The 25,933-nt window shown below is 48.7% G+C and overlaps 1 protein-coding gene across 6 annotated transcripts in view; it reads right to left on the minus strand.

Moving 5' to 3' along the window:
• Positions 1-519: 519 nt before the first annotated feature.
• The window catches only part of LOC110514470 (ubiquitin-like modifier-activating enzyme 1), a 68,976-nt gene continuing 43,562 nt past the window's right edge, over positions 520-25,933 (minus strand). For 5 of the 6 annotated variants that reach the window (XM_036947831.1, XM_036947829.1, XM_036947830.1 and 2 more), the window contains 16 exons: positions 22,958-23,134; positions 21,566-21,676; positions 20,636-20,853; positions 20,104-20,285; positions 14,067-14,263; positions 13,566-13,630; positions 11,094-11,289; positions 9,479-9,553; positions 9,098-9,287; positions 8,529-8,570; positions 8,015-8,103; positions 6,211-6,303; positions 5,563-5,754; positions 4,307-4,408; positions 4,120-4,220; positions 520-967 (listed from right to left, as the gene is read on the minus strand). In XM_036947831.1, coding sequence (XP_036803726.1) covers positions 832-967; positions 4,120-4,220; positions 4,307-4,408; positions 5,563-5,754; positions 6,211-6,303; positions 8,015-8,103; positions 8,529-8,570; positions 9,098-9,287; positions 9,479-9,553; positions 11,094-11,289; positions 13,566-13,630; positions 14,067-14,263; positions 20,104-20,285; positions 20,636-20,853; positions 21,566-21,676; positions 22,958-23,134 — 2,166 coding nt within the window. In that variant the 3' untranslated portion in view covers positions 520-831. The remainder of the gene's footprint in view (positions 968-4,119; positions 4,221-4,306; positions 4,409-5,562; positions 5,755-6,210; positions 6,304-8,014; positions 8,104-8,528; positions 8,571-9,097; positions 9,288-9,478; positions 9,554-11,093; positions 11,290-13,565; positions 13,631-14,066; positions 14,264-20,103; positions 20,286-20,635; positions 20,854-21,565; positions 21,677-22,957; positions 23,135-25,933) is intronic. The other variant, XM_036947833.1, reaches the window with a different exon arrangement.

Here is a 25,933-nt window from a genome sequence, read left to right on the forward strand (position 1 = left end):
GGGGTAGCAGAGTTGTTGAGGGGGGGGTAGCAGAGTTGTTGAGGGGGGGAGGGTAGCAGAGTTGTTGAGGGGGGGAGGGTAGCAGAGTTGTTGAGGGGGGAGGGTAGCAGAGTTGTTGAGGGGGGGAGGGTAGCAGAGTTGTTGAGGGGGGGGTAGCAGAGTTGTTGAGGGGGGGAGGGTAGCAGAGTTGTTGATGGGGGAGGGTAGCAGAGTTGTTGGGGGGGGAGGGTAGCAGAGTTGTTGAGGGGGGGAAGGTAGCAGAGTTGTTGAGGGGGGAGGGTAGCAGAGTTGTTGAGGGGGGGGGGTAGCAGAGTTGTTGAGGGGGGGGTAGCAGAGTTGTTGGGGGGGAGGGTAGCAGAGTTGTTGAGGGGGGGAGGGTAGCAGAGTTGTTGAGGGGGGGGGGGGTAGCAGAGTTGTTGAGGGGGGGAGGGTAGCAGAGTTGTTGAGGGGCGGGGGGGGGGTAGCAGAGTTGAGGGGGGGGTAGCAGAGTTGTTGAGGGGCGGGGGGGGGTAGCAGAGTTGTTGAGGGGCGGGGGGGGGTAGCAGAGTTGAGGGGGGGGGGGGGGGTAGCAGAGTTGTTGGGTACAGGGACCAACCCGTTTACAATCTCCCCACAACCATGTCCCAACACGTCATTTCAGATCGTTGTTTGGCACCCTAGTCTCTATAAGTTCAGGGAAATAGGGTACACTATATAGGGAATAGGGTACACTATATAGGGAATAGGGTGCCATTTTGAACCAGGGATCCAATAAACTTTCCTCTACAAGTGATTGATCCAAAGCCATCCTCTCTCCTTACTCTCTCCCCCCCGGTGTGTGTGTGTGTTGGTTCAGCGGATGGTGTATCTGACGTAGGGAACCTCCACATCTTCCTCAGTCAGGTCGTTGCAGCACAGCTCAAACACCAAAGCTTTCACATGCTTCCCCAGCTTCTTCTTAGAAACCTTGGTCACAATCTCTGTCATCCTGCAGAGGGGAGGGGGGGGGAGGTGGGAGGGGGGGAGAGGAGGGAGGGGGGAGAGGAGAGAGGGGGGAGAGGAGAGAGGGGGGAGAGGAGAGAGGGGAGGAGAGAGGGGAGGAGAGAGGGGAGGAGAGAGGGGAGGAGAGAGGGGAGGAGAGAGGGGAGGAGAGAGGGGAGGAGAGAGGGGAGGAGAGAGGGGAGGAGAGAGGGGAGGAGAGAGGGGAGGAGAGAGGGAGGAGAGAGAGGGGAGGAGAGAGAGGGGAGGAGAGAGAGGGGAGGAGAGAGAGGGGGGAGAGAGAGGGGGGAGAGGGGAGGAGAGAGAGGGGAGGAGAGAGAGGGGAGGAGAGAGAGGGGAGGAGAGAGAGGGGAGGAGAGAGAGGGGAGGAGAGAGTGGGAGGAGAGAGGGGGAGGAGAGAGGGGAGGAGAGGAGAGGAGAGGGGAGGAGAGGAGAGAGAGGGGAGGAGAGGAGAGAGGGGGGAGGAGAGGAGAGGGGAGGAGAGGAGAGGACAGGGGAGGAGAGGAGAGAGAGGGGAGGAGAGGAGAGAGGGGGGAGGAGAGAGAGGGGAGGAGAGGAGAGAGGGGAGACAACATTTAGTTCAGTAAGACCCCAGTCATCTCTGGCAGTTTGAGAAACTTCAGATTCCTGAAGTTAGAAATTCCTGTCATTCCAATATTTGATTGGCAACAAAATATTGAATTGTGTCACATTTCAGACCTTCAGCTTAATTAGGGCAGTAACCCCTTCGGTACAGTCCTGAAATAACTTGCGTATGTTATGACTGTCGGACCCGAGCAGAGATCAAAGAAGATGTAGTATTTTGTGGGATGTATTAGGATCCTCATTAGCTGTTGTAAAAGCAGCAGCTACTCTTCCTGGGTTCCACAAAACATCAAACATAATACAGAACATTAATAAGTGGGTGGGGTTATATCCTTCCTGTTTGGCCCTGTCCGGGGGTGTCCTTGGATGGGGCCACAGTGTCTCCTGACCAATCCTGTCTCAGCCTCCAGTATTTATGCTGCAGTAGTTTATGTGTCGGGGGGCTAGGGTCAGTTTGTTATATCTGGAGTACTTCTCCTGTCCTATTCGGTGTCCTGTGTGAATTTAAGTATGCTCTCTCTAATTCTCTCCTTCTCTCGGAGGACCTGAGCCCTAGGACCATGCCTCAGGACTACCTGACATGATGACTCCTTACTGTCCCCAGTCCACCTGACCGTGCTGTTGCTCCAGTTTCAACTGTTCTGCCTTATTATTATTCGACCATGCTGATCATTTATGAACATTTGAACATCTTGACCATGTTCTGTTATAATCTCCACCCGGCACAACCAGAAGAGGACTGGCCACCCCTCATAGCCTGGTTCCTCTCTAGGTTTCTAATCTCCACCTGGCATAGCCAGAAGGGGACTTACCACCCCACATAGCCTGGTTCCTCTCTAGGTTTCTAATCTCCACCTGGCATAGCCAGAAGGGGACTTACCACCCCACATAGCCTGGTTCCTCTCTAGGTTTCTAATCTCCAGCCAGAAGAGGACTGGCCACCCCACATAGCCTGGTTCCTCTCTAGGTTTCTTCCTAGGTTTTGGCCTTTCTAGGGAGTTTTTCCTAGCCACCGTGCTTCTTCACCTGCATTGCTTGCTGTTTGGGGTTTTAGGCTGGGTTTCTGTACAGCACTTTGAGATATCAGCTGATGTACGAAGGGCTATATAAAATAAATTTGATTTGATTAATAGACAAGAACAGCTCAAGGACAGAACTACATACATTTACAAAATGCCGCAAGTTGTCGCTCTAGGGGACAGGCCAGGCGTCGCTCTAGGGGACAGGCCAGGCGTCGCTCTAGGGGACAGGCCAGGCGTCGCTCTAGGGGACAGGCCAGGCGTCGCTCTAGGGGACAGGCCAGGCATCGCTCTAGGGGACAGGCCGTGTGCCGCGAGGTGTCGCTTTCACTGGTTTCTAAACCAGGTCTGCTGTTCACTTCAGCAACATGAGATGGAAAAGAGACGTGTCATTTTGTGGACCCCAGTATGATACTCAACAGAATATGTCTAGACGAGACAGCGCAGGGTCAGTTCTAGACGAGACAGCGGGGGGTCAGTTTAGACGCCGAGACAGCGGGGGGTCAGTTTAGACGCCGAGACAGCGGGGGGTCAGTTTAGACGCCGTGACAGGACGGGGTCAGTTCTGGACGTGAAGGGGTCAGTTCTAGACGAGACAGCGCGGGGTCAGTTCTGGACGAGACAGGGTCAGTTCTGGACGAGACAGGGTCAGTTCTGGACGAGACAGGGTCAGTTCTGGACGAGACAGGGTCAGTTCTGGACGAGACAGGGTCAGTTCTGGACGAGACAGGGTCAGTTCTGGACGAGACAGGGTCAGTTCTGGACGAGACAGGGTCAGTTCTGGACGAGACAGGGTCAGTTCTGGACGAGACAGGGTCAGTTCTGGACGTGACAGTGTCAGTTCTGGACGTGACAGGACGGGGTCAGGTTCTAGACGTGACAGGACGGGGTCAGGTTCTAGACGTGACAGGACGGGGTCAGGTTCTAGACGTGACAGGACGGGGTCAGTTCTGGACGTGACAGGACGGGGTCAGTTCTAGACGTGACAGGACGGGGTCAGTTCTAGACGTGACAGGACGGGGTCAGTTCTGGACGAGACAGGGTCAGTTCTGGACGAGACAGGGTCAGTTCTGGACGAGACAGGGTCAGTTCTGGACGAGACAGGGTCAGTTCTGGACGAGACAGGGTCAGTTCTGGACGAGACAGGGTCAGTTCTGGACGAGACAGGGTCAGTTCTGGACGAGACAGGGTCAGTACTGGACGAGACAGGGTCAGTTCTGGACGAGACAGGGTCAGTTCTGGACGAGACAGGGTCAGTTCTGGACGAGACAGGGTCAGTTCTGGACGAGACAGGGTCAGTTCTGGACGAGACAGGGTCAGTTCTGGACGTGACAGTGTCAGTTCTGGACGTGACAGGACGGGGTCAGGTTCTAGACGTGACAGGACGGGGTCAGGTTCTAGACGTGACAGGACGGGGTCAGGTTCTAGACGTGACAGGACGGGGTCAGTTCTGGACGTGACAGGACGGGGTCAGTTCTAGACGTGACAGGACGGGGTCAGTTCTAGACGTGACAGGACAGGGTTAGCAGTGACTCACGGTAACAGCAGCCTCTCCTTGAGTTTAGCTGCAGGCATGAAGAAGGAGTAGAGCATGGAGACTCCCTGAGACAGCATGGTGATCTCCAACTGATGCTCATTCTACAGGGGAAGGAAAGACTAAATGTTACAGAAACCAATAATGAACGTAAGCTTAGCACAGAGACTCAGCACGAGGCCAGGCGTACCTTGAAGTAGTCCAGGAACTGTCGGAGGGTCATCTCCTCTCCATTGGCCTGCAGACCCTTCACCTCAAAACGATCCCACAGAGACCAGTCAATGTCATAGTACTATGGAGGGAGGGAGAGATGGAGATGGATGGGGAGGGAGAGAGGCAGAGCGAGAGAGATGGGGAGGCAGAGAGAGAAAGAGATGGATGGGGAGAGAGGGGGAGGCAGAGAGAGAAAGAGATGGATGGGGAGAGGGGGAGGCAGAGAGAGAAAGTGCGAGAAAGAGATGGGGAGGCAGAGAGAGAAAGAGATGGATGGGCAGAGAGAGGGAGGCAGAGAGAAAGAGAGATGGATGGGCAGAGAGAGGGAGGCAGAGAGAGAAAGAGATGGATGGGCAGAGAGAGGGAGGCAGAGAGAGAAAGAGATGGATGGGGAGAGAGGGAGGCAGAGAGAGAAAGAGATGGATGGAGAGAGAGGGAGGCAGAGAGAGAAAGAGATGGATGGAGAGAGAGGGAGGCAGAGAGAAAGAGATGGGGAGGCAGAGAGAGAAAGAGATGGATGGGGAGAGAGAGGCAGAGAGAGAAAGAGATGGATGGGCAGAGAGAGGGAGGCAGAGAGAAAGAGAGATGGATGGGCAGAGAGAGGGAGGCAGAGAGAGGGAGGCAGAGAGAGGAAGAGATGGATGGGCAGAGAGAGGGAGGCAGAGAGAAAGAGAGATGGATAGGGAGAGAAAAGTGTGGGGACAGAAGAATATGTTAGAGGTACAGACAAACACTAAATGAAAAGCCCGGGCCTAACATAAATACCTGACATCTAGTTAAGAAATGTCCCCTTGACACTGCTCAGTGTTCTGATCCTAGACCAGGGGATTCAGCCACGGGGACATTTCTCTCTGAGTGTATGGTTGTTGGGCCGGAACATTCTTCACAAAAATATAAACGCAACATACAACAATTTCAAAAGGTTTACTGAGTTACAGTTCATATAAGGAAATCAGTCAATTGAAATAAACAAATTAGGCCCTAATCTATGGATTTCACATGACTGGGCAGGGGTGCATCCACTGGGGAGCCAGGCCCAGCCAATCAGAATGAGTTGATCCCCAGGGCTTTACTACAGACAGAAACACCCCCCCCACCACCCGATCCCGCAGGTGAAGAAGCTGGATGAGGAGGTCCTGGGCTGGCGTGGTTACACGTGGTCTGCTGTTGTGAGGCCGGGCGGACGTACTGGGAGAGAGAACAGACCCCCCTCCCTCCCGGATCCAACCCTACCTTGTGGCTGGGAGCAGAGATGGGTTCTGAGAAGCCGAAGAACGGCAGCGCCAGGTTCATGAAGCCGTTCTTAAACGACTCCACCTTCTTGTGTCCCTGAACGATCTTGATGAGCTCCAGACAGACCAGACCTACGACCGCTGCGGTGGTGGTCGCTATCGCAGGAATGATCTTCCCAGCTATCAGCTTACTCTGTGGACAGAGAGAGCCAGAGTCACAGAGAGCAAGACAGAGAACGAGCCAGAGTCACAGAGAGCAAGACAGAGAACGAGCCAGAGTCACAGAGAGCAAGACAGAGAACGAGCCAGAGTCACAGAGAGCAAGACAGAGAACGAGCAGAGTTAGAGAGAGCAAGACAGCGAACGAGCCAGAGTCACAGAGAGCAAGACAGAGAACGAGCCAGAGTCAGAGAGAGCAAGACAGCGAACGAGCCAGAGTCACAGAGAGCAAGACAGAGAACGAGCCAGAGTCAGAGAGAGCAAGACAGAGAACGAGCCAGAGTCACAGAGAGCAAGACAGCGAACGAGCAGAGTCAGAGAGAGCAAGACAGAGAACGAGCCAGAGTCACAGAGCGCAAGACAGCGAACGAGCAGAGTCAGAGAGAGAGCCACCGGGACAGCGAGAGCGACAGTGTGTGTACGTACACACCTTGTGTCTGTCTGCAGGGGGAATGTTGTAGTTTTCTGCTCTCAGGTTGGAAGCAGCCACAATGAAGTCCATGTGGAAGTTAGAGTCATCATCCTGGAACATACAGAATACACAGAGTCATCATCCTGGAACATACAGAATACACAGAGTCATCATCCTGGAACATACAGAATACACAGAGTCATCATCCTGGAACATACAGAATACACAGAGTCATCATCCTGGAACATACAGAGTCATCATCCTGGAACATACAGAGTCATCATCCTGGAACATACAGAGTCATCATCCTGGAACATACAGAATACACAGAGTCATCATCCTGGAACATACAGAATACACAGAGTCATCATCCTGGAACATACAGAATACACAGAGTCATCATCCTGGAACATACAGAATACACAGAGTCATCATCCTGGAACATACAGAATACACAGAGTCATCATCCTGGAACATACAGAATACACAGAGTCATCATCCTGGAACATACAGAATACACAGAGTCATCATCCTGGAACATACAGAATACACAGAGTCATCATCCTGGAACATACAGAATACACAGAGTCATCATCCTGGATCATACAGAATACACAGAGTCATCATCCTGGAACATACAGAGTCATCATCCTGGAACATACAGAATACACAGAGTCTTCATCCTGGAACATACAGAATACACAGAGTCATCATCCTGGAACATACAGAGTCATCATCCTGGAACATACAGAGTCATCATCCTGGAACATACAGAATACACAGAGTCTTCATCCTGGAACATACAGAATACACAGAGTCTTCATCCTGGAACATACAGAGTCATCATCCTGGAACATACAGAGTCATCATCCTGGAACATACAGAGTCATCATCCTGGAACATACAGTCATCATCATCCTGTTGTCAGATTGTCCGTAAGTAAATTCAGAGCATTGTCAGATAGAGCAAAGAAGGGGTAGAGTAAAGAGGGGGGGTAGAGTAAAGAGAGAGGGGGGGTAGAGTAAAGAGGGGGGGGGGGTAGAGTAAAGAGGGGGGGGGGGGTAGAGTAAAGAGGGGGGGGGTAGAGTAAAGGGAGGGGGTAGAGTAAAGAGGGGGGATAGAGTAAAGAGGGGGGGTAGAGTAAAGAGGGGGGGGTAGAGTAAAGAGAGAGGGGGGGTAGAGTAAAGAGAGAGAGGGGGGGTAGAGTAAAGAGAGAGAGGGGGGGTAGAGTAAAGAGAGAGGGGGGGGTAGAGTAAAGAGAGAGGGGGGGTAGAGTAAAGAGAGAGGGGAGGTAGAGTAAAGAGAGAGGGGAGGTAGAGTAAAGAGAGAGGGGAGGTAGAGTAAAGAGAGAGGGGGAGGTAGAGTAAAGAGAGAGGGGGAGGTAGAGTAAAGAGAGAGGGGGGGAGGTAGAGTAAAGAGAGAGGGGGGAGGTAGAGTAAAGAGAGAGGGGGGAGGTAGAGTAAAGAGAGAGGGGGGAGGTAGAGTAAAGAGAGGGGGGAGGTAGAGTAAAGAGAGAGGGGGGGTAGAGTAAAGAGAGAGGGGGGAGGTAGAGTAAAGAGAGAGGGGGGGAGGTAGAGTAAAGAGAGGGGGGAGGTAGAGTAAAGAGAGAGGGGAGGTAGAGTAAAGAGAGAGGGGGGGTAGAGTAAAGAGAGAGGGGGAGGTAGAGTAAAGAGAGAGGGGGGAGGTAGAGTAAAGAGAGAGGGGGGGAGGTAGAGTAAAGAGAGAGGGGGGAGGTAGAGTAAAGAGAGAGGGGGGGTGGTAAAGAGAGAGGGGGGAGGTAGAGTAAAGAGAGAGGGGGGGTGGTAAAGAGAGAGATCTCTACCTTCTCAAAGTCGATGGCAGTGAGTTTAAAGTGAGAAGAAGCTTCCGGTCCAGGCAGCAGAGTCTTCAGTTCCTCCAGCCTGTTGTCATCTACACACACCCAGACACCACCCCCCAGACCCAGACACAACCCCCCCAGACCCAGACACAACCCCCCCAGACCCAGACACAACCCCCCCAGACACAACCCCCCAGACCCAACCCCCCCAGACCCAGACACAACCCCCCCAGACCCAGACACAACCCCCCCAGACCCAGACACAACCCCCCCCCAGACCCAGACACAACCCCCCCCCAGACCCAGACACAACCCCCCCAGACCCAGACACAACCCCCCCAGACCCAGACACAACCCCCCCAGACCCAGACGCACCCCCCAGATTCACACACACATCCCAAAGACATTCACACCAGAGAGAGAGAGAGACACACATCCGTTAGTCCGACAGTGTCCATTGGCTGACAGACAGGGAAACAGGCCAATGAGACAGGGGCATGTTGTAAAATCATCTCACGTGGCCGGTGGCGAGAGGTGGGACCTGTCTTGTTAGTTTTTTCTGATGAAACACAATAAACATACTCTGATCATAACTGGGATTCTTCCCTCTCAGTAGTCATTTAATTCAACACAAGTCCTTCCATCCAGTCTGTGGCAAATGCAGAAATAAAAGATGTCCCATTTCTAGAGGCTTTCTTAGTTCTACACGCTCCTGCAATCAGCTGCGATGGCTTTCTTAGTTCTACACGCTCCTGCAGACTCTGCTGCGATGGCTTTCTTAGTTCTACACGCTCCTGCAGACTCTGCTGCGATGGCTTTGTTAGTTCAACACGCTCCTGCACTCTGCTGCGATGGCTGGCTTAGTTCTACACGCTCCTGCACTCTGCTGCGATGGCTGGCTTAGTTCTACACGCTCCCGCACTCTGCTGCGATGGCTTTGTTAGTTCTACACGCTCCTGCACTCTGCTGCGATGGCTGGCTTAGTTCTACACTCTCCCGCACTCTGCTGCGATGGCTGGCTTAGTTCTACACTCTATACATGTATAAATAAATGGCCTATATAAATGTAAAAGCCCTCTCCCTCACCGACGTTGACGTTGGCGCTCTGCAGCTCCTGGTCGGAGACGTGGATCTTGACCCCTGACCTGGGGACGAAGGTGGGCACCGATAGGCTGTCCAGGATCTTAGCCACACCGACACGGTCGGTAGAGCCCTGCATGCCGTACGACTGGGCAAATAAGTTGGCTCCTGACATCACATAGTCCATATGGAGGTTCTAGAGAGAGAGAGAGAGGATGTATGAGGGAGAGGACAGGAGGGGGGGAGAAGGGGCTAGAGTAGAGGGGTAAGGTAATAGATAGGGAGGTCAGGAGGGGCTAGGGTAGAGGGGTAAGGTAATAGATAGGGAGGTCAGGAGGGGCAAGGTAATAGATAGGGAGGACAGGAGGGGGGGAAGAAAGGACTCACATTGCTGGTGCTGAACTCCAGAGGGTGAGGACATCTCTTTGGACCGGACCAGAAGGGGGCGCCAGAGCTGGTCAGCTGAGAAAGGAGAGAGCGAAAGTGGTGGAGAGAGAAAGAGAAAGTAGGGTTAGAGATAGTCAAACATGTTAAGTGTATGACTGTACCACCAGTTTGTGTATCAACAATCAGAGCACAAAACATTAAGAACACCTTCCTAACATTGAGTTTTTGCTCTCAGAACAGCATAAATTTGTCACTGTGCTTCCCACAGTTGTGTCAAGTTGACTGGATGTCCTTTGGGTGGTGGATCATTCTTGATACACACAGGAAAATGTTGAGCGTGAAAAAGCCAGCAGCGTTGCAGTTCTTAACTTCTTTGGGACTGGGGGGGCAGTATTGAGTAGCTTGGATGAATAAGGTGCCCAGAGTAAACTGCCTGCTACTCAGACCCAAAAGCTAGAATACGCATATAGTAGATTTGGATAGAAAACACTCTGAAGTTTCTAAAACTGTTTGAATGATGTCTGTGAGTATAACATAACTCATATGGCAGGTGAAAACCTGAGAAGAAGTCCAACCAGGAAGTGGGAAATCTGAGGTTTGTAGTTTTTCAAGTCTTTGCCTATCCAATATACAGTGTCTATGGGGTCATATTGCACTTCCTAAGGCTTCCACTAGATGTCAACAGTCTGGCAGAATGCCATGAGCTCAGCCAGGCGCGCGGCCGTGAGAGGTAGCTGCGTTCCTTCTCATTTCTAAAGACAAAGGAATGGTCCGGTTGAAACATTATTGAAGATTGATGATAAAAACATCCTAAAGATCGATTCTATACATCGTTTGACATGTTTCTACGAACTGTAATATAAAACTGTGACTTTCGTCTGAACTATTTGCTCGCGCATTGTGCATTTGGCTTACTGGGCTAAACGCGCCAACAAAAAGGAGGTATTTGAACATAAATAATGGACTTTATTGAACAAAACAAACATTTATTGTGGAACTGGGATTCCTGGGAGTGCATTCCGATGAAGATCATCAAAGGTAAGGGAATATTTATAATGCTATTTCTGAGTTTTGTGACACCTCTCCTTTGGAAAATGGCTGTATGTTTTTCTGTGGCTAGGCGCTGACCTAACATAATCGCAAGGTGTGCTTTCGCCGTAAAGCCTTTTTGAAATCAGACACTGTGGCTGGATTAATGAGAAGTTTATCTTTAAAATGGTGTATAATCCTTGTACGTTTGAGGAATTTTAATTTGATTTCTGTTTTGAATTTGGCCACTGCAATTTTACTGGCTGTTGGCAAGGTGGGACGCTAGCGCCCAGAGAAGTTAACAAACCAGTGTGCACCTACTACCATACCCTGTTCAAAAGGCACATTAGTCTCGTCTTGCCCATTCATCTTCTGAATGACCCATATATACAATCCATGTCTCAATTGTCTCAAGGCTTAAAAATCCTTCTTTAACCTGTCTCCTTCCCCTTCATCTACACTGATTTAAAGTGGGTTTTAACAAGTTTAACATCAATAAGGTATCATAGCTTTCACCTGGTCAGTCTATGTCATGGAAAGAGGTGTTCCTAATGTTCTGTATACTCGGTGTGTGTGTTCTATACACCTGTTCTGGGGGGAAGTTGTGCAGTAGCTGATGGATGTTGTTGCTGTACTGGCATTGCCAGTGGTGGCGAGCCCAGGTGACACAGTCGGCCCAGCTGCGAGGGCAGTCGATCACCAAACTCTTATAGACGGCCTCCAACACTTCTAGAGGCTGCGCTCCAGGCAGCTTCAGGGTCCTCTCCAGGAACTTAGCATCTCTGGATCATAAAACATCAATTTAGAAGAGCACCAGCTAGAAGCCTTCAACTTAGAAGAGCACCAGCAACAGCGGCTTGCGAAAGTATTCACCCCCCTTGTAATTTTTATCTATTTTGTTGCCTTACAACCTGGAATTAAATTAGATTTTTGCGGGTTTGTATCATTTGATTTACACAACATTCCTACCACTTTGAAGATGCCAAATATTTTTTTATTGTGAAACAAACAGATAAGACACAAATATAGAAAACTTAAGCATGCAAAACTATTCACCCCCCCAAAGTCAATACTTTGTAGAGCAACCTTTTACAGCAATTACAGCTGCAAGCCTATTGGGGTATGTCTCTATGAGCTTGGCACATCTAGCAACTGGGATGTTTGCCCATTCTTCAAGGCAAAACTGCTCCTTCAAGTTGGATGGGTTCCGCTGGTGTACAGCAATCTTTAAGTAATACCACAGATTCTCAATTGGATTAAGGTCTGGGCTTTGACTAGGCCATTCCAAGACATTTAAATGTTTCCCCTTAAACCACTCGAGTGTTGCTTTAGCAGTATGCTTAGGACCATTGTACTGCTGGAAGGTGAACCTCCGTACAAGTCTCAAGAATTTCCCTGTATTTAGCGCCATCCATCAATCCTTCAATTCTGACAAGTTTCCCAGTCCCTGCAGATGAAAAACATGTTGCCACCACCATGCTTCACTGTGGGGATGGTGTTCTCGGGGTGATGAGAGATGTTGGGTTTGTGCCAGACAGTGTTTTCCTTGATGGCCAAAAAGCTAAATTTTTGTCTCATCTGACCAGAGTACCTGCTTTCATATGTTTGGGGAGTCTCGGTGGTGGTTCATTTCTTTACTATCACATGAGATAAACTTACCACACAAGTAAGAGTTATACTTAAACTAAATATTTTATCACTTATTAATAAGGGAGCAAGTCAATACAACACACAAATATAAAGTGAATCGATTTGAGTTGTCTACGATAATGATGGCTGGTCGACGAATTACGATCAGATGATTTGTTGAGAGCCCCGAGAAAAAATTACAAAGGTATTTTATAGCCAAGATACACCCCTTTCAACCTGCATGACGAACCGATGTATAGAATGGGACACAAAGTTAAGATTTGTATGAAAGATACTGTCTGCTGTGAATTATAAGTATCTGCTGTGTCAACTGTTATGTTTCATTGTTCAGACCAGGGTCTTCCCTGGTACCCATATAGAACAGAAACATTAACTCATGCTCCGGAATGAGATTTCATCACCCAAAAGACATCATAAATCTCCGGTCAGCGTTATCTCCCAAAGGCCCACACACAGATGAGCGTTCTAACCACCCCTTATTCGGTTTCATAAAACAGCCATTTAATGCAATAACAGCATTATAACATCATCTTGGAATTTTCCACCGTATCTCCCACATGCCTTTTTGCAAACACCAAATGTGGTTGCTTATTTCTTTCTTTAAGCAATGGCTTGTTTCTGGCCACTCAGCTCTGTGGAGTGTACGGCTTAAAGTGGCCCTATGGACAGATACTCCCCAAAGCTGCATCAGGGCTATCGTTGGTCTCTTTGTTGCCTCTGTTTAATGCCCTCCTTGCCTGGTCTGTGAGTTTTGGTGGGCGGCCCTCTCTTGGCAGGTTTGTTGTGGTGCCATATTCTTTCCATTTTTTAATAATGGATTTAAATGGTGCTCCATGGGATGTTCAAAGTTTGATATTTTTTTATAACCCAACCCTGATCTGTATGGAGAGCTCCTTGCTCTTGGTGGTGCCCCTTGCTCTTGGTGGTGCCCCTTGCTCTTGGTGGTGCCCCTTGCTCTTGGTGGTGCCCCTTGCTCTTGGTGGTGCCCCTTGCTCTTGGTGGTGTGGCAGACTCTGGGGCCTTTCAGAACAGGTGTATATATACTGAGATCACATGACAGATCATGTGACAGTTAAAGTTCACCTGTGTGCAAAGTAACTAATTGTGTGACTTCTGAAGGTAATTGGTTGCACCAGATCTTATTTAGGGGCTTCATAGTAAAGGGGGTGAATACATCACACTTTTCTATTTAAAGACATCTTTTTTGAAACAATTTTTTTTCATTTCACTTCACCAATTTGGACTATTTTGTATATGTCCTTTACATTAAATCAAATAAAAATCAATTTAAATTACAGGCTGTAATGCAACAAAATAGGAGAAACGCCAAGGGTGCATACTTTTGTAAGGCACTGTATAAGCCTTCAGACAGAAAAAGGCCTTTCAAAAGCCAGAGCTGTAGACTTACGTGAGGTACTGCATGGCATTCTCTGACGGCTGTTTAAACAGACCCTCAAACTCATCACGGGCCCACTAGAGAGGAGAAGGAGACACGAGAGTTACCACACACTGCATATAGAGGACATCAGTCGACAGGTGTGTGTGTGAGTGTGTGTGTTACCTGCAGGGTGTGTGTGTGTGTGAGTGAGTGTGTGGACGTCAGTCCCGCAGGTTAGAGAGAGAGTGTGTGTGTGTTTGTTACCTGCAGGGTGTGTGTGTGTTACCTGCAGGGTGTGTGTGTGTGAGTGAGTGAGTGAGTGTGTGGACATCAGTCCCGCAGGTTAGAGAGAGAGTGTGTGTGTGTGTTTGTTACCTGCAGGGTGTGTGTGTGTGTGTGAGTGTGTGGACGTCAGTCCCGCAGGTTAGAGAGAGAGTGTGTGTGTGTGTTTGTTACCTGCAGGGTGTGTGTGTGTGTGAGTGTGTGGACGTCAGTCCCGCAGGTTAGAGAGTGTGTATGTGTGTGTGTTACCTGCAGGGTGTGTTCGATGGCGTTGGGGAAGTTCTTCAGTGTGCAGATGGGGATGGACTTCTCCGGGGGGTCCTGGGAGGAGCTGTATGACTCTGTCAGGAAGGGAATGACCACCTGAACGTTTCCCTTGGTTCCCAGAGTCCCGGACTCTAACAGGGGCTTCCTGTAGTAGACACACCTCCGGTCCATATACATACCTACAGGACAGACAATATGACAAACTAACAGGGGCTTCCTGTAGTAGACACACCTCTGGTCCATATACATACCTACAGGACAGACAATATGACAAACTAACAGGGGCTTCCTGTAGTAGACACACCTCCGGTCCATATACATACCTACAGGACAGACAATATGACAAACTAACAGGGGCTTCCTGTAGTAGACACACCTCCGGTCCATATACAGTGCCTTGCGAAAGTATTCGGCCCCCTTGAACTTTGCGACCTTTTGCCACATTTCAGGCTTCAAACATAAAGATATAAAACTGTATTTTTTTGTGAAGAATCAACAACAAGTGGGACACAATCATGAAGTGGAACGACATTTATTGGATATTTCAAACTTCTTTAACAAATCAAAAACTGAAAAATTGGGCGTGCAAAATTATTCAGCCCCTTTACTTTCAGTGCAGCAAACTCTCTCCAGAAGTTCAGTGAGGATCTCTGAATGATCCAATGTTGACCTAAATGACTAATGATGATAAATACAATCCACCTGTGTGTAATCAAGTCTCCGTATAAATGCACCTGCACTGTGATAGTCTCAGAGGTCCGTTAAAAGCGCAGAGAGCATCATGAAGAACAAGGAACACACCAGGCAGGTCCGAGATACTGTTGTGAAGAAGTTTAAAGCCGGATTTGGATACAAAAAGATTTCCCAAGCTTTAAACATCCCAAGGAGCACTGTGCAAGTGATAATATTGAAATGGAAGGAGTATCAGACCACTGCAAATCTACCAAGACCTGGCCGTCCCTCTAAACTTTCAGCTCATACAAGGAGAAGACTGATCAGAGATGCAGCCAAGAGGCCCATGATCACTCTGGATGAACTGCAGAGATCTACAGCTGAGGTGGGAGACTCTGTCCATAGGACAACAATCAGTCGTATATTGCACAAATCTGGCCTTTATGGAAGAGTGGCAAGAAGAAAGCCATTTCTTAAAGATATCCATAAAAAGTGTTGTTTAAAGTTTGCCACAAGCCCCCTGGGAGACACACCAAACATGTGGAAGAAGGTGCTCTGGTCAGATGAAACCAAAATTGAACTTTTTGGCAACAATGCAAAACGTTATGTTTGGCGTAAAAGCAACACAGCTGAACACACCATCCCCACTGTCAAACATGGTGGTGGCAGCATCATGGTTTGGGCCTGCTTTTCTTCAGCAGGGACAGGGAAGATGGTTAAAATTGATGGGAAGATGGATGGAGCCAAATACAGGACCATTCTGGAAGAAAACCTGATGGAGTCTGCAAAAGACCTGAGACTGGGACGGAGATTTGTCTTCCAACAAGACAATGATCCAAAACATAAAGCAACATCTACAATGGAATGGTTCAAAAATAAACATATCCAGGTGTTAGAATGGCCAAGTCAAAGTCCAGACCTGAATCCAATCGAGAATCTGTGGAAAGAACTGAAAACTGCTGTTCATAAATGCTCTCCATCCAACCTCACTGAGCTCGAGCTGTTTTGCAAGGAGGAATGGGGAAAAATTTCAGTCTCTCGATGTGCAAAACTGATAGAGACATACCCCAAGCGACTTACAGCTGTAATCGCAGCAAAAGGTGGCGCTACAAAGTATTAACTTAAGGGGGCTGAATAATTTTGCACGCCCAATTTTTCAGTTTTTGATTTGTTAAAAAAGTTTGAAATATCCAATAAATGTCGTTCCACTTTATGATTGTGTCCCACTTGTTGTTGATTCTTCAAAAAAAAATACAGTTTTATATCTTTATGTTTGAAGCCTGAAATGTGGCAAAAGGTCGCAAAGTTCAAGGGAGCCGAATACTTTTGCAAGGCACTGTACATACCTACAGGAGAGGGACATTCACAAAGCATAATTGTTCCCAATATTCCTCAGCCCTAAACAAACGCCCCCCCCGGACTCCTCTTCCTCAGCCCTAAACAATCGACCCCCCCCCCCCGGACTCCTCTTCCTCAGCCCTAAACAATCGACCCCCCCCCGGGCACCTCTTCCTCAGCCCTAAACAATCGACCCCCCCCCGGGCACCTCTTCCTCAGCCCTAAACAATCGACCCCCCCGGGCACCTCTTCCTCAGCCCTAAACAATCTAATTGAACCGGCCCAGCTCCCTGGACTCCTCTTCCTCAGCCCTAAACAATCTAATTGAACCGACCCAGCTCCCTGGACTCCTCTTCGAAAGTTCTGCGGGTATAAACGGTAACCAGTACCCGTTGATAACTGTGGAGACTATACCGCCTGTAGCCGTTGATAACTGTGGAGACTACACCACCTGTAGCCGTTGATAACTGTGGAGACTACACCACCTGTAGCCGTTGATAACTGTGGAGACTACACCACCTGTAGCCGTTGATAACTGTGGAGACTACACCACCTGTAACCGTTGATAACTGTGGAGACTACACCACCTGTAGCCGTTGATAACTGTGGAGACTATACCGCCTGTAGCCGTTGATAACTGTGGAGACTACACCACCTGTAGCCGTTGATAACTGTGGAGACTACACCACCTGTAGCCGTTGATAACTGTGGAGACTATACCACCTGTAGCCGTTGATAACTGTGGAGACTATACCGCCTGTAACCGTTGATAACTGTGGAGACTATACCACCTGTAACCGTTGATAACTGTGGAGACTATACCACCTGTAGCCGTTGATAACTGTGGAGACTATACCGCCTGTAACCGTTGATAACTGTGGAGACTATACCACCTGTAACCGTTGATAACTGTGGAGACTATACCACCTGTAGCCGTTGATAACTGTAGTGACTATACCGCCTGTAGCCGTTGATAACTGTAGTGACTATACCGCCTGTAGCCGTTGATAACTGTGGAGACTATACCACCTGTAGCCGTTGATAACTGTAGTGACTATACCGCCTGTAGCCGTTGATAACTGTGGAGACTATACCACCTGTAGCCGTTGATAACTGTGGAGACTATACCACCTGTAGCCGTTGATAACTGTAGTGACTATACCGCCTGTAGCCGTTGATAACTGTAGTGACTATACCGCCTGTAGCCGTTGATAACTGTGGAGACTATACCACCTGTAGCCGTTGATAACTGTGGAGACTATACCACCTGTAGCCGTTGATAACTGTAGTGACTATACCGCCTGTAGCCGTTGATAACTGTGGAGACTATACCACCTGTAGCCGTTGATAACTGTGGAGACTATACCACCTGTAGCCGTTGATAACTGTAGTGACTATACCGCCTGTAGCCGTTGATAACTGTAGTGACTATACCGCCTGTAGCCGTTGATAACTGTAGTGACTATACCGCCTGTAGCCGTTGATAACTGTGGAGACTATACCACCTGTAGCCGTTGATAACTGTGGAGACTATACCGCCTGTAACCGTTGATAACTGTGGAGACTATACCACCTGTAACCGTTGATAACTGTGGAGACTATACCACCTGTAGCCGTTGATAACTGTAGTGACTATACCACCTGTAGCCGTTGATAACTGTAGTGACTATACCACCTGTAACCGTTGATAACTGTGGAGACTATACCACCTGTAACCGTTGATAACTGTAGTGACTATACCGCCTGTAGCCGTTGATAACTGTAGTGACTATACCACCTGTAGCCGTTGATAACTGTAGTGACTATACCACCTGTAGCCGTTGATAACTGTAGTGACTATACCACCTGTAGCCGTTGATAACTGTAGTGACTATACCACCTGTAACCGTTGATAACTGTGGAGACTATACCACCTGTAACCGTTGATAACTGTAGTGACTATACCACCTGTAGCCGTTGATAACTGTAGTGACTATACCACCTGTAGCCGTTGATAACTGTAGTGACTATACCACCTGTAGCCGTTGATAACTGTAGTGACTATACCACCTGTAACCGTTGATAACTGTGGAGACTATACCACCTGTAACCGTTGATAACTGTAGTGACTATACCACCTGTAGCCGTTGATAACTGTAGTGACTATACCACCTGTAACCGTTGATAACTGTGGAGACTATACCACCTGTAACCGTTGATAACTGTAGTGACTATACCGCCTGTAGCCGTTGATAACTGTAGTGACTATACCACCTGTAACCGTTGATAACTGTAGTGACTATACCGCCTGTAGCCGTTGATAACTGTAGTGACTATACCACCTGTAGCCGTTGATAACTGTAGTGACTATACCACCTGTAACCGTTGATAACTGTGGAGACTATACCACCTGTAACCGTTGATAACTGTGGAGACTATACCACCTGTAACCGTTGATAACTGTGGAGACTATACCACCTGTAGCCGTTGATAACTGTAGTGACTATACCACCTGTAGCCGTTGATAACTGTAGTGACTATACCGCCTGTAGCCGTTGAAAACTGTGGAGACTATACCACCTGTAACCGTTGATAACTGTGGAGACTATACCACCTGTAGCCGTTGATAACTGTGGAGACTACACCACCTGTAGCCGTTGATAACTGTGGAGACTATACCACCTGTAGCCGTTGATAACTGTGGAGACTATACCGCCTGTAGCCGTTGAAAACTGTGGAGACTATACCACCTGTAGCCGTTGATAACTGTAGTGACTATACCACCTGTAGCCGTTGAAAACTGTGGAGACTATACCACCTGTAACCGTTGATAACTGTGGAGACTATACCACCTGTAGCCGTTGATAACTGTGGAGACTATACCACCTGTAGCCGTTGATAACTGTGGAGACTATACCACCTGTAGCCGTTGAAAACTGTGGAGACTATACCACCTGTAGCCGTTGATAACTGTAGTGACTATACCGCCTGTAACCGTTGATAACTGTGGAGACTATACCACCTGTAGCCGTTGATAACTGTAGTGACTATACCGCCTGTAGCCGTTGAAAACTGTGGAGACTATACCACCTGTAGCCGTTGATAACTGTGGAGACTATACCACCTGTAGCCGTTGATAACTGTAGTGACTATACCACCTGTAGCCGTTGATAACTGTAGTGACTATACCGCCTGTAGCCGTTGATAACTGTAGTGACTATACCGCCTGTAGCCGTTGATAACTGTGGAGACTATACCACCTGTAGCCGTTGATAACTGTGGAGACTACACCACCTGTAACCGTTGATAACTGTGGAGACTACACCACCTGTAGCCGTTGAAAACTGTGGAGACTATACCACCTGTAGCCGTTGATAACTGTAGTGACTATACCACCTGTAGCCGTTGATAACTGTAGTGACTATACCACCTGTAGCCGTTGATAACTGTGGAGACTATACCACCTGTAACCGTTGATAACTGTGGAGACTATACCACCTGTAGCCGTTGATAACTGTGGAGACTATACCGCCTGTAGCCGTTGAAAACTGTGGAGACTATACCGCCTGTAGCCGTTGATAACTGTGGAGACTATACCACCTGTAGCCGTTGATAACTGTGGAGACTATACCACCTGTAACCGTTGATAACTGTGGAGACTATACCACCTGTAACCGTTGATAACTGTGGAGACTATACCACCTGTAACCGTTGATAACTGTGGAGACTATACCACCTGTAACCGTTGATAACTGTGGAGACTATACCACCTGTAGCCGTTGATAACTGTAGTGACTATACCGCCTGTAGCCGTTGATAACTGTAGTGACTATACCGCCTGTAGCCGTTGAAAACTGTGGAGACTATACCACCTGTAACGGTCGATACCGATAGATACCGATAGATAGCGGTCGATACCGATAGATAACGGTCGATAACGGTCGATACCGATAGATAACAGTCGATACCGATAGATAACGGTCGATAACGACAGCACACACGGTGCAGTAATGTTAGAAGTGCGTCTTACGCGCGTCAACGTTGTCCAGAGCGTTGGCGACTCCGTGGAGGCTCTCGAAGAAGTCGTCATCGTAGACACGCTCCGTCTCGGGCCCGACGCGGTTCTGGTGTCCCGTGATCCGGATGGACGGGTTCATCTGCTTCACCGCCGCCGCCGCCGTCTCGCTCTTCATCTTCGTCACGTCCCACGGCCTGAATTACAAACCAAAACAGTACTTTATTTCATAAAAGATCCTTTGAAACCTGTAAACCTTTACAGAAGAACAATGAAATACAAGCAAACAAGAAGCAATAACAGCTCAATTAAAACACCAAGGTCCACGTCCCAAGTGGTTCTCTATTCCATGTAGAGTAACGGCATCTGAACAGACCCGCTGTGCACTGATCTACAGTAAAGCAGTATGTTGGAAAGTGGGTGCCATTTCAGACACCCGATGTCTAAACCAGTGTAATCACAGGGTCAAGGCTAAAGAGATGCTTGTGTTGCATGATTTAAACCCTCCAAGGGTTAAGTTTGCCCCTCAACTCCTCCCCCCTCTCACCTGAAGAGGAACTGTCTGTTGAGGTTGGATTTCTCAATGGTGTCCATGTCTGTCACGATGACCTCTCCCTCTCCGCCAGCCAATCCAATCATGGCAAAGTTCTTGAGCAGCTCACAGCCAATAGCGCCAGCCCCAACCAGGAAGTAACGTTGTTTAGCCAGCTCCTCCTGCAGCTGGGAGCCAAACACAGCGATCTGGCCGTCATAACGACTGTTCCTCTGGGGAGAGGGAGAGATGTCATTTAATAGTTTTCCCACAGGTAGAAGGAGAGGCTGTAAAGGAGAACAGGTGAGACTGTAAAGGAGAACAGGTGAGACTGTAAAGGAGAACAGGTGAGACTGTAAAGGAGAACAGGTGAGACTGTAAAGGAGAACAGGTGAGACTGTAAAGGAGAACAGGTGAGACTGTAAAGGAGAACAGGTGAGACTGTAAAGGAGAACAGGTGAGACTGTAAAGGAGAACAGGTGAGACTAAAGGAGAACAGGAGAGACTAAAGGAGAACAGGTGAGACTGTAAAGGAGAACAGGTGAGACTGTAAAGGAGAACAGGTGAGACTGTAAAGGAGAACAGGTGAGACTGTAAAGGAGAACAGGTGAGACTGTAAAGGAGAACAGGTGAGGCTGTAAAGGAGAACAGGTGAGACTGTAAAGGAGAACAGGTGAGGCTGTAAAGGAGAACAGGTGAGGCTGTAAAGGAGAACAGGTGAGGCTGTAAAGGAGAACAGGTGAGGCTGTAAAGGAGAACAGGTGAGACTGTAAAGGAGAACAGGTAGAAGGTGAGGCTTTATAGTTCTACTTGAAATAGTGGCATGATGTGTTTTGTGCCAGACCTGTAGTGCCTGTATGTGTTTGGCCTGTGAGGGTTTGTGTTCGGTGTGTGCATATTGGTGGGTGAGTATGGTAGACGTCGGAGTGTGTGAAATGTACTCACAGGGGCACAGTCCTCCTCAGTGAGCATGGCTCCTCCCTCTTCCTCAGACAGACACTCCAGAGCATCAAAATACAGCCACTGCATCATGGGCATGAACTTCCCTGTACACGCCTAGGACAGACACACAGTTATAATACTAGCTACCCCCCCACCCCCCCTGGGCATGAACAGGGTGGGTAATCAGCACCCCCCCCCACGGGTGGGTCACAGCATTTGGTATCATTTGTTATATTATCCAATGCTCAAAATGTAGAAGTTGGTTGAATGAACCTGAAAGGTACAGTGAGACTTTTGTGCTGCGGTTTCTTGGCTATTTTTTGTGTTCACATGCTAGGTTGTTTTTCAATATTAGTTTTGAGTCTGCCGGTAGACACGGACACTACCGGCAGGGACAACAGAGCCCTGAGTACCAGGCCATTAGGACCTGATGGAGGGACAACAGAGCCCTGAGTCCCAGGCCATTAGGACCTGGTGGAGGGACAACAGAGCCCTGAGTACCAGGCCATTAGGACCTGATGGAGGGACAACAGAGCCCTGAGTCCCAGGCCATTAGGACCTGGTGGAGGGACAACAGAGCCCTGAGTACCAGGCCATGAGGACCTGATGGAGGGACAACAGAGCCCTGAGTACCAGGCCATTAGGATCTAATGGAGGGACAAAAGAGCCCTGAGTACCAGGCCATTAGGATCTAATGGAGGGACAATAGAGCCCTGAGTACCGGGCCATTAGACCTGACAGAGGGACAATAGAGCCCTGAGTACCAGGCCATTAGACCTGATGGCGGGACAATAGAGCCCTGAGTACCAGGCCATTAGACCTGATGGAGGGACAACAATGCCGTCTCGAGGGCTTTCAGGCCGATGAAGTCGAGCTTGAGCCCAGGTCCTCAGCCATCAGCAACTCCTGCAGGCTGATTTTGGGTCGTCAGTTGAACGGTGCTTCCTCCGACACGCGGGTGTTAAGAAGCGCGGTATTGGCGGTTCATGTTTCGGAGGACGCGTGACTCCAACTTCGCCGCTCCCTTTCGGGAGTTGCAGCGATGAGACAAGATTGGGGTGGGCGGTAAATAAAAAGGAATAAACTGCGTAATAACGGTGAGGAACACCTCAAGTGCCACGATAGTGCATTTTTCCCCACCATTGTAAAACATTAACATTTCAGTAGCTCGGATAAACGTGACCTACTCCATGGCTTGCTCCCTAGCGCCCCCCTAAATGTGATTTTGGTCATTCTGAGCACCATGGGTGGACACCCTAATCAGGTTACGCACCCAATGCATATGAGTCCGGTAAATAAAAAATACAGCGGACACAAGCACACACACACACACAGTATAACCATATTGAGCAGAAAGACAGTTTTGAGTAGACAGGAAGGTGAGCCGCTCCTTACCTTCATTACTTCCTGTGCGGCCAGTCCACCAATGAAAGCGTTGATTGGTGCCAGGTCGCCGGCGGAGACAAAGGCCAGTTTCTTAATGAGCTTGTCATCCAGCTCGTCCACCTTAGCTGACCCCGTCTGGCTGGAGTTAACCTCTTTAGCCAGGGACACCAACTCCTCTCCATCAGCCTGGAACACACCACAAAGCATTACATTGATAGGCATGACTACAAGGTGCAGAAAGCATTCCACAGGGATGCTGGCCCATGTTGACTACAATGCTTCCAACAGTTGTGTCAAGATGGCTGGGTGTCATTTGGGTGGTGGGCCATTCTTGATGCACACTGGAAACTTGAGTGTGAAAAACCCAGCAGCGTTGCAGTTCTTGACACAAACTGGTTCACCTGGCAACTACTATCATACCCTGTTCAAAGGCCCTTACATCTTTGGTCTTACCCATTCACCCTCTAAATGGCACACATACACAATCCATGTCTCACAGTGGTGCAACCAATTACCTTCAGAAGTCACATATATACCTGTTCTGAAAGGCCCCAGTCTGCAACACCACTAAACAAGGGGCACCACCAAGCAAGCGGCACCATGAAGACCAAGGAGCTCTCCAAACAGGTCAGGGACAAAGTTGTGGAGAAGTACAGATCAGGGTTGGGTTATAAAAAAATATCAGAAACTTTGAACATCCCACGGAGCACCATTAAATCAAGTATAACATTTTTTGAAAGAATATGGCACCACAACAAACCTGCCAAGAGAGGGCCGCCCACCAAAACTCACACCAGGCAGGGAGGACATTAAACAGAGAGGCAACAAAGAGACCAAAGATAACCCAGAAGGAGCTGCAAAGCTCCACAGATTGGAGTATCTGTCCATGGGACCACTTTAAGCCGTACACTCCACAGAGCTGGGCTTCACGGAAGAGTGGCCAGATAAAAGCCACTGCTTAAAGAAAAAAAATAAAAGAAACACATTTGGTGTTTGCCAAAAGGCATGTGGGAGAAGGTACTCTGGTCAGTTGAGACAAAAATTGATTTTTTTGGCCATTAAGGAAAATGCTATGTCTGGCGCAAACCCAACATCTCTCATCACCCCGAGATCACCATCCCCACAGTGAAGCATGGTGGTGGCAGCATGTTTTTCATGTGCAGGGAAACTGGTCAGAATTGAAGGATGGCGCTAAATAAAGGGACATTCTTGAGGGAAACCGGTTCCAGTCTTCCAGAGATTTGAGACTGGGATGGAGGTTCACCTTCCAGCAGGACAATGGTCCTAAGCATACTGCTAAAGCAACACTCGAGTGGTTTAAGGGGAAACATTTAAATGTCTTGGAATGGGCTAGTCAAAGCCCAGACCTTAATCCAATTGAGAATCTGTGGTATTACTTAAAGATTGCTGTACACCAGCGGAACCCATCCAACTTGAAGGAGCAGTTTTGCCTTGAAGAATGGGCAAACATCCCAGTTGCTAGATGTGCCAATCTTAAAGAGACATGCCCCAAGAGACTTGCAGCTGTAATTGCTGCAAAAGCTGGCTCGACAAAGTGTTGACCTTTGGGGGTGAATAGTTATGCACGCTCAAGTTCTGTTTTTTTGTCTTATTTTTTTGTTTGTTTCACAATAAAAAATATTTGGCATCTTCAAAGGGGTAGGCAAACCCCCCCAAAATCCATTTTAATACCAGGTTGTAGGGCAACAAAACAGGAAAAATGCCAAGGGGGTGAATACTTTCGCAAGCCACTGTAATTTTCTCGAGGCTTAAAAATCCTTCTTTAACCTGTCTTCTCACCATCTACACTGATTCAAGTGGACTTAACCCAGAGGTCAATGTCCACACCCCCGCGGAAACCGAAATAGCATAATGAAAAAATCTGTCAATTTAAACTAGAAATATGTGTTTTTTGCATTGGAGTACTGGCAGAGTACTGGCAGAGTACTGTCAGAGTACTGACAGAGCTTGTACTGGTTGCATGTCAACGCACCGCATCCGCCGTCGTCGCGGTGACAGAAAGGTGAAAGGTGACCGAGCGGTGTTTGTCAGACCATGAGACCTGAGTGGGTTGATTCACTGATGTGGTCATCCTGTCTGGGTTGGCGCCCCCCCCCCCGGGTTGTGCCGTGGCGGAGGTCTTTGTGGGCTATACTCAGCCTTGTCTCAGGATGGTAAGTTGGTAGTTGAAGATATCCCTCTAGTGGTGTGGGGGCTGTGCTTTGGCAAAGTGGGTGGGGTTATATCCTTCCTGTTTGGCTCTGTCCGGGGGTGTCATTGGATGGGACCACAGTGTCTCCTGACCCATCCTGTCTCAGCCTCCAGTATTTATGCTGCAGTAGTTTACGTGTCGGGGGGCTAGGGTCAGTTTGTTATATCTGGAGTACTTCTCCTGTCCTATTCGGTGTCCTGTGTGAATCTAAGTGTGCGTTCTCTATTTCTCTCCTTCTCTCTTTCTTTCTCTCTCTCGGAGGACCTGAGCCCTAGGACCATGCCCCAGGACTACCTGACATGATGACTCCTTGCTGTCCCCAGTCCACCTGACTGTGCTGCTGCTCCAGTTTCAACTCTTCTGCCTTATTATTATTCGGCCATGCTGGTCATTTATGAACATTTGAACATCTTGGCCATGTTCTGTTATAATCTCCACCCGGCACAGCCAGAAGAGGACTGGCCACCCCTCATAGCCTGGTTCCTCTCTAGGTTTCTTCCTAGGTTTTGGCCTTTCTAGGGAGTTTTTCCTAGCCACCGTGCTTCTACACCTGCATTGCTTTCTGTTTGGGGTTTTAGGCTGGGTTTCTGTACAGCACTTTGAGATATCAGCTGATGTACGAAGGGCTATATAAATAAATTTGATTTGATGATGAGACATCCTGGAAATCGGCCCACTTACAAAATAATCTGTAGCGTCCGAATGGTTTGGCCTACAAACTATAATGACCCTTTATGTAAAGATCAGACTCATTGACACGACGGTGTACTCCG

This window comes from Oncorhynchus mykiss, chromosome 16 (assembly GCF_013265735.2).
Source record: "Oncorhynchus mykiss isolate Arlee chromosome 16, USDA_OmykA_1.1, whole genome shotgun sequence".
In the NCBI taxonomy this organism is placed as follows: Eukaryota; Metazoa; Chordata; class Actinopteri; order Salmoniformes; family Salmonidae; genus Oncorhynchus; species Oncorhynchus mykiss.